This window comes from Staurois parvus, unplaced genomic scaffold (genome assembly GCF_062004578.1).
Source record: "Staurois parvus isolate SC_StPar_1 unplaced genomic scaffold, SC_StPar_1.0 ptg000446l, whole genome shotgun sequence".
NCBI classification, from domain to species: Eukaryota; Metazoa; Chordata; class Amphibia; order Anura; family Ranidae; genus Staurois; species Staurois parvus.
The window spans coordinates 687,517-701,995 of NW_028318242.1; the positions used below are offsets into that span (position 1 = coordinate 687,517).

At 41.3% G+C, this 14,479-nt stretch overlaps 1 protein-coding gene across 3 annotated transcripts in view; it reads left to right on the plus strand.

The window, feature by feature from the left end:
- The window catches only part of LOC149453596 (ATP-binding cassette sub-family C member 5-like), a 99,600-nt gene that overhangs the window by 33,777 nt on the left and 51,344 nt on the right, over positions 1 to 14,479 (plus strand). For all 3 annotated transcript variants that reach the window (XR_016314662.1, XM_089688094.1, XM_089688095.1), the window contains 3 exons: positions 2,275 to 2,598; positions 6,888 to 6,959; positions 14,048 to 14,172. Coding sequence is in view for 2 of the 3 variants with exons in the window: in XM_089688094.1 (XP_089544220.1) it covers positions 2,275 to 2,598; positions 6,888 to 6,959; positions 14,048 to 14,172 (521 nt within the window). In the remaining variant the exon portion in view is untranslated. The remainder of the gene's footprint in view (positions 1 to 2,274; positions 2,599 to 6,887; positions 6,960 to 14,047; positions 14,173 to 14,479) is intronic.

The following is a 14,479-nucleotide window of genomic DNA, read 5'->3' on the forward strand; positions in this document are numbered from 1 at the left end:
AGGGACACGCAGCAACGGACAGCTTCCAGGGACACGCAGCAGCAGTCAGCGTGCAGAGACACTCAGTAGCGGCAGTGTGCAGGGACACTCACAGCGGTCAGCTTCTAGGGACACTCAGCAACGGACAGCTTCTAGGGACACTCGGCAACGGACAGCTTCCAGGGACACTCAGCAATGGACAGCTTCCAGGGACACGCAGTAGCAATCAGCGTGCAGAGACACTCAGTAGCGGCAGTGTGCAGGGACACTCACAGCGGTCAGCTTCCAAGGACACTCGGCAATGGACAGCTTCTAGGGACACTCAGCAATGGACAGCTTCTAGGGACACTCAGCAACGGACAGCTTCCAGAGACACTCAGTAACGGACAGCTTCCAAGGACACTCAGCAACGGACAGCTTCCAGGGACACGCAGCAGCAGTCAGCGTGCAGAGACACTCAGTGGTGGCAGTGTGCAGGGACACTGACAGCGGTCAGCTTCCAAAGACACTCAGCAACGGAGAGCGTGTGGGGTCCCTCAGCAGCAGCTCCCAGGGCACTCAGCAGCGGACAGGGTGCAGGGGTGCTTAGTAGACAGGCTCGCAGGGTCTGGCAGGGTCTCGGCTGTAGGGTTTGGCCGCAACTCAGACCCCTCACAGCACTCTGCCCCGAGCAGGGGACAAACTACACGTGCGCCCTGGGGTCCCGCACCAGCCTTTTTAAGCCAGCGCAGGACACTTCCCTGTTGCCCCCGGCCCAGCGTTGGGTTGCCGGGGCAGCAAGGCACGCCCCTTGACAAGGGCCGCGCTCTCAAGAGCGCGGCCTTTGTCTCTGGCGTGGGAATCCTGGGGGGGGGGCACAGAGGCACCTTGGCGGCCCTTTGCCGGAGATTCTTGGTGGAGGGCCCGAGAGGTGCTGACCGCACCACAGGGGGCGTTTCCTCCTGTCCTGCACAGCCCTTTGATGTAGGCTGGCAGGACAGGAGGAATCTGCAAGGGGGGAGGGAGGGGTAAAGGGATAGGCAGAGGGACAGCAGGCAAAGGGGGGTGGGGGAGGCACTGGCATTTGCTAACTACTACCCTGAGGGAGGACCACCTAAGCCTTGACCAGACCTATATCTGATGAGGAAACCTCTGGATGTGATACTTAATGCATATAACTATTACGCATCTGGTGAGTGCGTAATTCTGCCATTTTTCATGGAGCACCACCATCTAGTTTTAACCAGTCACCTGCCACCTTATTAGTCAAATAGATTGTCATTTATATTGAACTTTTACTATCAGTTTGTCGTCCAATACTTTTTTGAATTATAATTTTAGCGCTGCACTGTTTTATCTATTCTATTGTAAGGTTTATGTTGGTTACCTTGAGTGCTTAGCTGCTGATTGGATAGCGCTCACTTCTACATTTTTATTATTAGTATCAAATAATAAAAATATTCTCATATTTACATATAAATATTTCAGATGCTGACTTAAACCAAATATATTTTACATCTGGGGAATTCTCACGCCATCAGAAATCAATAGCATAGCCGGAATGATTATCCCATTCACATCGAGTGTGTGGATGAGGGAGTCAAGTTATTTTTTTCATTATTGCCATGCCCATAGTTTGCTAAAAGAAGACATTATTTTAACTGGGAGTTAGTGTTTGAAATGACAACAGTGTGGGTAACCATTGTAACTAGACTCCACAGGATGGATTGAATTTATGTTCCAGACAAGCAGCTAAACATATTGTACAGCTGATCATGTAAATTTGCTATTTTACCTGTCAAAGGATTTGAAATTCTGGCCAGTCAGTCTTGTGATTTACAAACCTCTGCCACACTGTATGATTGCGTAGGCGACGCACATATTTCCTGGTTCAGCAACACTCAATGCCTGCTCAATGGACAATAAATTATTAATATGACTGTTATTATTATTATTATTACTACATTGCATATATTCCGTGAGCAGGGAGCTGACCCAGGAGACAGTAAATAAGTAAGTAGCAGAGTGATTATCCTGACTAGCAGATGTGTGTATCATCAGAGCAACCAACCAAAATTACAAACCTTAAGGCAGGCAAAATAATAACCATATATGCATATTACAAAGTGTATTTAACACTTTGCTTATATTTCTGCTATAAAGTGTAATGTATTTTCTGAAAAGTGTTTTATAACGTAAATGAATACTTCTTTTTTTGTAGCAATAATTGAGTTTGCCTTAAAAAATCTAATCTGTACACTGGTTGTTAAGGTTTTTCTTTCTGTTCTTGATTTGCATTTTTCTGCCTGATTGTAGAAGCTGCTCCTGACGGAGGAAAGAGCAATGAACAGCAGTGAAAATATAAACTCAGACTTCATTATTGAGTACCAGGGTGCTTACCTGGCATGGAATTCAGGAATTCTGATCTCAATGGAGAAGTATGAGGACCAGCAAAAGTACGCATCAAAGGATAATGCTAGGGAGAAGAAAAAAATTGAACAGTGTAGAACACCGTGTCTCCAGAAGGATCCATGTTTGGCAAATGGAAATCATAAACCAAAGCCAGACCCCAATAATTTCAATTTATCTATAATGGCGGGTTTACCTGTGCTTCAAAATATCAATTTCACCTTACAGAGAGTAAGTTTTCCAGTGCTTAGTTTAGTATTAGTTAACTTTTGTACTTGCCCATTTTGCTGTTCAATGCTTCTGATAAACATTCCCTTAATTAAAGAGCAGATAAAAAAAATCAATGCATGTATGTGTTCAATATGCAGGTATTTTCAAATGCAGCTAGTTGACTTGGTATCAGCCACCTGCTATTCCCTTACAGCAGAGCTCAGACTGGGGAATGGAGAAGAAACACAGGGAGACAATGGCTGTGGCCATTCTTTCCAGGACAGAAAGTGTTTAAAATTGTTAACAGAGCAGAAATAGATCAGGAATAGGAAATTGTTCTATCGACGCTTATTCTGGCAACAGCTGTTTAAGAGGGAATATCTCTTATTTTGGAGATACAGTATTTCCTCCTAATTTTCGTTGTGTCTAAGGAGCAGTGAAGTCAAATCTCTCCAGTAGGGCACAGATGGCAAAACAAATCTGACAGTGGTTTTCGCCATTGCTTACTTTTTCAAAACAAAAAACTGGCTTTGGATGAACTGGTGGAAATTTAGTATAACTAGAATATCAGAATCTGATCCAGCTGTGCATGGTAGCCAATCAGCATCTAACTTTGGTTTGTTTAATTAAGCTTTGACAAAAAAACCTGGAGGCTGATTGGTTTCTATATAATAAAATAAAATAAAATAAGTACAGCGCTAAAATGTGAGTAGTCCTGGTGGATAAAGGTATTGTGCGCAAAGGTATTGTGCAGTGTATAAATAAATGGAGGTCTGCCAATGGGTCCCTCTCAGGATGGAAACAGCCCGGGATGGATAGCGTAAGGATGAAATATTCAACCAGAGGTCCACTTTAAGTACACGGGTGCAGCCTCTTCAATGTAATGGGATAGTCACCAGGGGGAGCTCTAGGGGATTAAATGATCAATGTGCTCGCAACTTTGTGTCTCCACAGAGCCGGTATGAGCCCAGGGAAAAGTAGAAGAAGGGTCATGACATACCGACTCTGTGGAGACACAAAGTTGCGAGCACATTGAGCATTTAATCCCCTAGAGCTCCCCCTGGTAACTATCCCATTACATTGAAGAGGCTGCACCCGTGTACTTAAAGTGGACCTCTGGTTGAATATTTCATCCTCACGCTATCCATCCTTCCCGGGCTGTTTCCATCCTGAGAGAGACCCAGTGGCAGACCTCCATTTATTTATACACTGCGCAATACCTTTGAGCGTCTGGTGAGTGCGCATTTTATCCATACGTTGCCTCTCATCGATCTTTGAGGAGATGATGAATTGGGGATATTTGAAGTCACTTTGAGCTCTTTATATATATACATCTATGATGGACTTTTATCGTGTACATGAATTATATGTCCTTTATCCACCAGGACTACTCACATTTTAGCGCTGTACTTATTTTATTTTATATGTCGTTTTGTAGGTTTATGGTTTCCTTTATTGTGCATGGCTGCTTATTTATATTGAGCGCTCGCTGAGTTTTTATCTTTTTATGATTTGGTTTCTATGCTGAGCTGCACCAGATTTTGCACTCTCCGGTTTCAGTAAATCTCCCCCAAAGTATCTGCAGAACAGAAAACTTAGGTTACCAGAAAAAATTTAGCAGGTAGGTTTGGATTTTCCTAAGGGGCAAAGACAGGTTAGTTATGGGTTTTGTCTCAAAAAGGTAGAGGAATTTAGGTAAAATATCCATTTTAATAGTAGTCATATGACCAAACAGGGAAAGCTTATGAGTTTTCCATTTAGTGAGAGAAGCCTTGATGGAGGCATATAATGGGAGGAAGTTGACCTTTTAGAGTGTATCATATCATATCCTATGTATTGATGTAAGATTAAAGCCAAGGTATTTCAATGTAGAGAATTTCCTGATTGGGAACTGATTGGGATAGATAGTGTAAAGTCTGATGAGGCATGAGTATGGCATTTCTATATAATAAAACTGAAAAAATGGACAGCACAGTGGCTAAGTGGTTAGTACTTCCGGCTAGGAGCACTAGGGTTTTTGGTTAGAATCCCAACCATGGCACTACCTGTCTGGAAGGTGGGAGGAAACCCACACAAGCACAGGGAGAACATGCAAACTCCAAAGACATGCTGTTAGAGAAATTGGCCCTTGTTCTGTCTCTCCAATCTAAACATTGATAGTGTGATCTCTGTAACTTACAGTTGTGATGAGATAGCGATAACTTCAACCTCAGCTGGATACCACAGTCAGTGACTCAATCGATAAGACATCTTGTAAATCTTGTGAACTTTATTCCGTAAACTGAGAAAATCTTACAACAATGAACATTCGATAGGTCAAAAGATCATAATGTTTCCTGCTCCATGACATGAGGCTAGAGCTGCAATGCATTTCTGGGAAAGGGGGAGGGCTATCTATACAGCATTAACTAAACCAAAGGAAAAGGAGGAGCAGAAACAAAATCTAGAAACACTTAAAGGCATATGACAGTCATGTGAAACATGGCAGCCCTAGTATGTGTATGTATGCATGTGAAATTGGTTGCCTTGGATTTTAAGCTTCTTGAGGGCAGGGACTAGTGTAAATTGACAGCATTATTGAAATACCTGTAATAAAATAAATAAAAACTGTATAGAGCATTTAGTAGCAGACATGATCCTGGAAATGGAAGGTACATAGATGCTGGCCTTGATGACAGTTTAGGATTTTGTTTTTTAAAGTTTAAATTATACCTGTGGGTTATTCCAGTATTGTAAACTGGAACTGGAACAGGCAACTCCAAGTGATCCCTGGGAGCCCCAGATCTTGAGATACTCTATTAGGCCTCATTTACAACAGGCACACTACAGGTTACATCCATGGAGGGATGTGTTTACCCAAACAGGAGTTCCTTACATGACCATTCAGGCAGTTTTATTGATGTCATTTGGGGCACAGTGGATCGCCATGAGCATACGGTTTAGTACGCCCCATGTGAATGAGGCCTTAAAATTTGTGACTACAGTTTGGAAGGTCGTTTTCCGGTCTGTGTCCACCTGGCTCTGGTGCTTCCAGGTTGCTCACTTAATGTTTTGTATAGGGACAAGCCTGAGTGTGACTACGCAAGGTGTTTTGGGACTTTAAATGTAGTGCTACCCCCCAAGGAGCCGCTTGTATGTTTTCCACAGGCTCCCTTGTTTCGACTCGCAGCCAGGCACTGTGTATTTCTTCAGCCAAATACACTCACACACACTTCCGCTTGTTGCCTTCAATGACCAGTCTAAGGGATATTTTATTTCTGGAATTTATTGTAGAACTGGGGATAGGGATAGGGAATTGTAGTAGGATACACCAAAATCAGAACAATTCACAATGAGGGCATCTAGCTGAGCACTTATGAGGTCCTAGCTGACAGTAGATAGCAGACTTCCCTTTACTTTGTAGCAACAAGTAGTTTAGGAGTGAGCAAAGTCCTTTTTTGCAGTATTAGTAGTTACAGGGTTGAGCTCCTCAGGTATAAGCCAGTTACAACAGACTGTGATAGCCCAAAGGTAATGTAGCTGAGCAAAGTCCTTTGCAGCAGCAACACTTGGACACGCTCTTCAGAACACTAGCCATTGTTCCCTTGTTCCAGACCCATACTGACTATCAAGCACCAGGGGAGGTCGCAAGCACATGGTGTCCCCAAATTCTTCAATGTCAGTACTCACAAGACCCAAGGACAGAATGGTTGCCACCTTCCAATCTTCCAAGCAAAATCCTCCAGTGATACCAGCCAGAGCTTTGGCAGACAACTCTCCTCAGTCAGCTTACTTCAGAACTTTGGTCATTCTCTCTAACTTCAGGTCCTTAGGTTGACTTATCTGAGGCCACATGGCAGAAAGTGCCAGTTGAGGCAGCCTGCCTTCAGCCTGGCTTGGGACAATCCACTCCCGGGAAAGACACTGAACCCATGTGGTCTCAGAATATAAATACCACTCCCAGCATGCAATGGGACTGCCTTCCTCTGCAATTGGTCAGGGCTGTATCCATAGGGTGCTATATAAATAAACTCATGATTTGTGCAGGCATGTGCTCTGCAGTCCAGTGGTCAGTTTAGCATATTGGAATAACCAATTGTCTCTCTCCAAGCCCTGCATCCAAATTTATCTTACTTCAGTAGTAAGTGAAACGTTTGTCTGTGCTGACTTTGTTAATCAGTTTGATTTAGAAAAAAAGTAGTGTTTACTACGGGCAGGAACCATGATTTGCATTCCTTTCAATTGTGATACGTGATTTCAGTGACTTTGCTGTAGAACCATAATGTACAACATAATATAGATTCTAATCAAACCACTTTTTCCATCTGTAGGGTAAACTTGTTGGTGTTTGCGGAAGTGTTGGCTGCGGTAAAAGTTCCTTAATATTATCCATACTAGGTCAGGTATGTTGGGCTAACCTATGTGCATCTTTGACTACGCAGTACACTAACTCTTCCATGTTATTGAAAATTTAAAGTGCATGTTGCCTTAATTTTTTTTTCCTGTATAAACAACTCACTTATTGAAATGGTAATGTATAATTTAATGTAGACTGATATTCTGAGTGTAGGTTGTTAGGTGTGCACGAGAGCTGAACATAATATGCAGATGTGTTTTACATGATGAACCATACATTTAAAATTCCTCTTAGGGCTAATTTACACGTGTATTTGCGTGTTGACACACATGCACTAAGCTGCATTGTGTTTAGGCCAATTTTATGTATTTTGCTGTGTAAGGCAGCTTATTCAAATTAATGGCTGGAAAACCTTTTTTTATTTTTACATTCTTTATTTTGAATATAGGTTTATCTTCTCCAGCACTTCCAGCAATATATCACAAACAATACAGTGATATATTGTAGTTTGAATCTTGACAGTGGTTTTAACTATTGCCTGTGTTATTCAAATCTAAAAACATGGCTTTAGATGTTATACTTTAAAATTATACTTAAAATAAAATGAAAATCGGTATGTGCATAAAAAGTTATTATTATGATAATAACAACAACAATAATAATATTAATCATAATCCATCATCATCCCCACAATAATTATACATTTTTTTGTTCTGTAATTTTTACTTTATCCAGCTTTTTTTTTTCTATTTGGAAAATTATTGTTGTATGACAAAAAGAGGACTTGTTTAACTAGCTGTAACTTATTTCACAAATACACCTAACCTTTAACTTTCTTATCTACCAAACATGGCACAGCACAGCGAAACCGATCGCAGGCACACTCAGTACTGCAAAGTCATTCTGTAATCTTTCCTTCCAAGAACATATGAGCTAAACATAACAGATAGCTAAAGGTGGCCTCTGCCATTTAAAGTGATATTAAACCCAAAAGCAAACATTTATCATACTGATGAGCCAATTCTTCATGCGATAGCTGTATTAGTTTCCCTTTTTAGGCTTTTTTTTCTTTCATTTTCATCTGGTGATCTAGCCTGTAAGTCTGTTGTTTTTCAAAAGAATAAGCTTTCCAGCAGAATGTATCAGATACAGAGATAAGGCAAACCATTTAACACTAGCAGAGGTGCTTACAATGATCAACTTTCATAGATTTACAGTATGTAAAACCTTTATCCCAAAAGGAAAAAGTATTAGTGTATTTAAAGGAGAAGTACAGCCAAAGAACTTTTGGCTATACTTCTGTGAGTTCAGTTTGTTCTACACTCCTGTGACCCGTTTTCAGCTGATAGCAGGCTGATTTCCGCTGTTGTACTAATGTCACTGGGGAAAGATACCAACTTTAAGTTCAGGATCCACCCCAGAGTCTGGAGCAGCACCTGACTCAGCCTCTCAGCGAGGCACTGAAAGCCTGAGCCAGCCCCTCCCCCTCCACAGCTCAGCGCTCCAGTGAGCAGGGGGCATGGCAGAGCAGACAGAATCTCTGCTCACAGCGGCAGTGAGAACTCAGCGATCAGCGGTCATGTGATCACTGAGTTCTCACACTTAGAGCCGGCAGGGGATAGGTGCAGCACTGGACCGATGCTGCATCCACCTAGGTAAGTATAATTTGGGGGAAAAAAAAAACAACCCCAAACTGCTATTTTAAATCTGCTAGTACATGGAACAGTCCCCTCCCCCTAGACTGACAATGCCGCTGTCCAAAAGTGCCCCTGTGCTCCGTCATGCAGAGTGGGGGAACTCTAATACAAGAAGTATGTTACTGGCCAGTTCACCAGGTGAAAACAGAGGGGAAAAACTCTAAAAAAGAAAAGTAATGCAGCCATCATCTAATGATTGGTAAGCTGCAATATATATTTTTAGTTTGGGGTTTAATATTGCTTTAAACATGTTCCCCTGGTGTATTGAATGGGTGTAATATAAGGTTATTTCTCAAGTTAGCATAGAAAAGGAACTATGATAAGCATTGTTCTGATCTAACTAATCACACAACACCAATGCTGTTTCAGGAGAAAAATAATTATCTTCCTTTAAATTTAAAAGGCCATTAAATACAGGTTTTAAATGGTTACACACAGTGATTTGTAACTTTTTATTTGAAATCAGTTCTCTGCTGTTGTAAAGGTTTAAAAATCAAAATCACTCAATACTGAGATTTCAATACTGGACACATATAAGTATGCTAACGCACACATAAGCTGTTCATTTCTGTCTGGGACTCTATATTGGAGTTCCTAGTCCATTACATGCACACAGGACTTCCACTTTAATATATACTGTATGTATGGCTTGTATAATTACCCAAAATCTTTCTTTGTATTATCATACCATAATCCCTTGTACACTGAGAATCTGGTTGAGAATGTGAGGGCCAGAAAGCATAAAATATGGTGACATCCTCACATGTTTTAGGTACTGGGTCCTGCTATAGTATGTGTGTAGGCAGGCTTACAGGAAGAAGAGAACACAGGAGGAACTTTACTAGAGATATATTGAATAACTAATGCAGCCATACAGAATCTTAGCAAAGCTTTGGGGTTGATTTACTAAAACTGCATGGTGTAAAATCTGGTGTAGCTCTGCATTGAAACCAATCCGCTTCCAAGTTTTATTTTCAAAGCCTAATTGAACAAGCTGAAGTTTGAAGCTGATTGGCTACCATACACAGCTGCGCCTGATTTTGTACTTTCCAGTTTTAGTATATCAACCCCAGTGTTACATACAAATAATATCTGTGGGATGCACATTTGTGTCAAGGTCACCAGTTATTCTCTTAGCTGTGCAGAGCTAAGCCAATGGCACATTTCAACCCCTACAATTAATATTCTCTTCAAGAGGTGATCCTCCATGTCTTCTGAAAAGTAAACTGTTTTTGTCACTTATTGCTTGCAGAAAAATCATTAAAAGTATCTTTATATAATTTATTATTTAAAAAAAAAAAAATAAATAAAAAAAAAAAAAAAATATATATATATATATATATATATATATATATATATATATATATATATACACAGTTGTGTTAAAAATAATAGTAGTCAGACATCACTAACCTGATCAATCACTGTTTTTGGTAGAAATGATATTTCTACATGCCAAATAATTTACTAGCAGGTGTAGTAGAGTAATAGAAATCCAACAGACCCAACAGTCTTGACATGCATGCTGCTGATTCTGTGTAATTGAATCACTAATTGAAAGGGGCATGTTCAAAATAATAGCAGTTTGGAGTTCTATTAGTGAGGTCATTCATTCTTTGAAAAACAGGTGGCAATTATTGCCCTTATTTAAGGAAGGAAGGCAGCAAATGTTGTACATGCTGGTTACAGTGCATTTCTCTCTGAAATTCTGAGGAAAATGGGTCGTTCCAGATATTGTTCAGAACAGTGTACCTTAATTAAAAAGTTAATTGGAGACTGGAAAACATATAAAGAAATGAAGAAAATGATAGGCTGCTCAGCTAAAATGATCGCAAATGCTTTAAAATGGCAACCAAAACCTGAAAGACATGGAAGAAAGCGAAAAACTACCACTCAAATAGATAGAAGAATAGCCAAAATGGCAAGGACTCAGCCAACAATCAGCTCCAGGAAGATCAAAGAAGGTCTAAAGTTACCTGTGAGTACTGTTACAATTAGAAGACGCCTATGTGAAGCCAAGCTATTTGCAAGAAGCCCCGCAAAGTCCCACTGTTGAAAAAAAGACATGTGCTGAAGAGGTTACAATTTGCCAAAGAGAACATTGACTGGCCTAAAGAGAAATGGCGCAACATTTTGTGGACTGATGAAAGTAAAATTGTTCTTTTTGGGTCTAGTGGCCGGAGACGGTTTGTCAGACGACCCCCAAACACTGAATTCAAGCCACAGTACACTGTGAAGACCGTGAAGCATGGTTGCGCAAGCATCATGATATGGGGATGTTTCTCATACTACGGTGTTGGGCCTATTTATCGCATACCAGGGATCATGGATCAGTTTGAATACATCAGAATACTTGAAGAGGTCATGCTACCTTATGCTGAAGAGGAAATGCCCTTGAAATGGGTGTTCCAACAAGACAACGACCCCAAACACACCAGTAAACGTGCAACATCTTGGTTCCAGACCAACAAGATTGACGTTATGGAGTGGCCAGCCCAATCCCCGGATCTTAATCCAATAGAAAACTTGTGGGGTGACATCAAAAATCCAGCTTCTGAGGCAAAACCAAGAAATAGAGAAGAACTGTGGAATGTAGTCCAATCATCCTGGGCTGGAATACCTGTTCACAGGTGCCAGAAGTTGGTTGACTCCATGCAACACAGATGTACAGCAGTTCTCAGAAACAGTGCTTATACAACTAAATATTCATTAAGTGATTCAAAGGAAAGCAAAATCTTCAAACATGTTTCAGTTTATATAGTGAATGTTTGAGTTTGTAAAGAAGAATACAAACACTGCTATTTTTTTGAACAGTCTAATATTCAATTCAATTCTTCAATTTTTTTAGAGGAACAACACACATTTTGATATATTTTTCTTCATGTTTTGATTTGGAATAGAATGTGTAGTGTTCCCAATGCATTTGTGTATATAAATAAAAGCTATTAGAAGGATTTTGTGCTTTATTCACTTTTTTCAACACACTGCTATTATTTTGAATACAACTGTATATAATCTACATTGCTCAAAAAAAATAAAAGAACACTTTAAAAACACATCAGATCTCAATGAAGAAAAATATCATGCTGGATATCTATACTGATATGGACTGGGTAATGTGTTTGGAATGTAAGGATGCCCCATCGTTTGATGAAAATGATCAACCTACAGAGGACTGAATTCAAAGACACCCCGAAAAATCAAAGTGCAAAAATGATGCAGCAGGCTAGTCCATTTTGCTGAGATTTTATTGCAGCAACTCAAAATGGTACTCAGTAGTTTGTATGACCCCCCACGTGTTTGTAGGCATGCCTGACAACATCGGGGCATGCTCCTAATGAGACGACAGATGGTGTCCTGAGGTATTTCCTCCCAGATCTGGACCACGGCATCACTGAGCTCCTGGACAGTCTGAGCTGCAACCTGGCAGCGTTGGATGGACCGATACATGATATCCCAGAGGTCTTCTATTGGATTTAGGGAAGGAGAGCGTGAGGGCCATTCAGTGGTATCAATTCCTTCATCCTCCAGGAACTGCCTGCATACTCTCGCCACGTGAGGCTGGGCATTGTCGTGCACCAGGAGGAACCCAGGACCCACTGCACCAGCGTAGGGCCTGAAAATGGGTCCAATGATTTCATCCCGATACCCAAAGGCAGTCAGGGTGCCATTTTCTAACCTGTAGAGTTCTGTGCATCCCTCCATGGATATGCTTCCCAAGACCATCACTGATCCACCACAAAAACGGTCATGCTGAATGATGATACAGGCAGCATAACGTTCTCCATGGCTTCTTCAGACCCTGTCACGTCTGTCACATGTGCTTAGGGTGAACCTGCTCTCATCTGTGAAAAGCACAGGGTGCCAGTGGTGGACCCTCCAATTCTGGTGTTCAATGGCAAATGCCAATTGAGCTCTATGGTGCCGGGAAGTGAGCACAGGGACCACTAGAGGACGTTGGACCCTCAGGCCACTTAAAAACACTTCAAACATTTCAAAACACTTAAATTTGAAATAGAGCGCTAAGTTTGCACATCGCTGAGCAAAGTCGCAAAATCATTTTCAGTGTCTGATGACGAATTTCCCCACGAATCATCACTCAATTCTGCAAATGGTTCTAATTTACTATCGCTGTTCTCCAGCTGGTCTAAAACTGCTTTTGACCTAAAGGGACGCTTTTTGGACGCCATGGACATTTCTCAGTTTCCAGGCAGAAAGAACAGTAAAAATGCAGGCAGGGCACAGGACAAAACACTAGGGACAAAATGTATGTGAAATGCTTTGATACAGTAATGTTATACTAAGTCATTTTAGTGTATTTAGTGAATGTCACTTTTTGACATTTTTAAATTTCCCACTGGTTGCATCCCCTGTACGTTCCGACGTCCCAGGGAAAAAAACCCGGAAGACAGATGCTGGCATCGGCCGGAGGACATTACAGGGGACACTGCAGGAGGGACATCGCAGGAGCGAAGGACAAGGTAAGTGCAGAAGGGATCCCGGAGCAACGCTGCAACGTATTCCTGAGTGTAGCTCGGGGTTACCACTTGTGGTGCTGAAACTTTACCCCGAGCTACACTCGGGAATACCTCCAGGGAGGTTAAGTCTGTTTCTGATTGTTTGGTCAGAGACATTCACACCAGTGGCCTGCTGGAGGTCATTTTGTAGGGCTCTGGCAGTGCTCATTCTGTTCCTCCTTAGACAAAGGAGCAAATGCCGGTCCTGCTGATGGGTTAATGACCTTCTATGGCCCTGTCCTGCTCTCCTAGAGTAACTGCCTGTCTCTTGGAATCTCCACCATCTTGAGACTGTGCTGGGAGACATCGCAAACCTTCTGGCAATGGCATGTATGTGCCATCCTGGAGGAGTTAGACTGCCTGTGCAACCTCCGTAGGGTCCAGGTATCGCCTCATGCTACCAGTAGTGACACTGACCCTAGCCCAATGCAAAACTAGTGAACAGTCAGAAAATATGAGTAGGGAAAAAATGTCAGTGGCCATTCCTATTTTGGGGGTCGTCTCATTGTTGCCCATCTAGTGCACCTGTTGTTAATTTCATTAACACCAAAGCAGCTGAAACTGATTAACAACCCCCTCTGCTACTTAACTGACCAAATCAATATCACAGAAGTTTAATTGACTTGATGCTATAATCTGATTTAAAAGTGTTCCTTTAATTTTTTTGAGCAGTGTATAAAATATATTTATAATAATTTTTAAAATATGCAGACATATTTATATCATGTATTTGATTTTTTTTTTTTTTTAGCTAAAATGTATTTGCAGTATAATCTAATGGTACAGCAGATATATGTATAGTTACTAACATGCGATTGGCCTTTTAGGATTCTTAACTATGAAGCTCTTTGACTGTGGGGTAAAGGGTGAGTGTTATGAAACACACCTCGTAAAGTGGCTGTTCACTGTATTTTATCTAGATGACATTACTGGAGGGAACAGTGTCAGTGAATGGCAGCATCTCCTATGCAGCCCAGCAAGCCTGGATATTTAATGCATCCCTGAGAGAGAATATATTGTTTGGGGAAGACTACGAAGAAGAAAAGTAAGCTATGTTCTAGTTCACCTTCTAACTCACAGAGGTTATGTAAACTGTTGATTACAAAAGTGTCAGCTGTTTCATTAACTATTTCTTATCATTTTATATGTTAAATCTTGTTTTTACAATCAATAACCTGTTTCAGTGTGTGCAGTACATGCTGTGATGGCTAGTAAGAAAGTCCAGCACTAGCTTTACACTTGATGGCTGCTTCTGCAGATTGATGATCTAAATGCCCTGTTTCTACTTTTGGGCATTCTCATGGCAAAGAGTGCTGTTCACTTTCCAGTCATAGGGTGAGATCAAGAAAAGG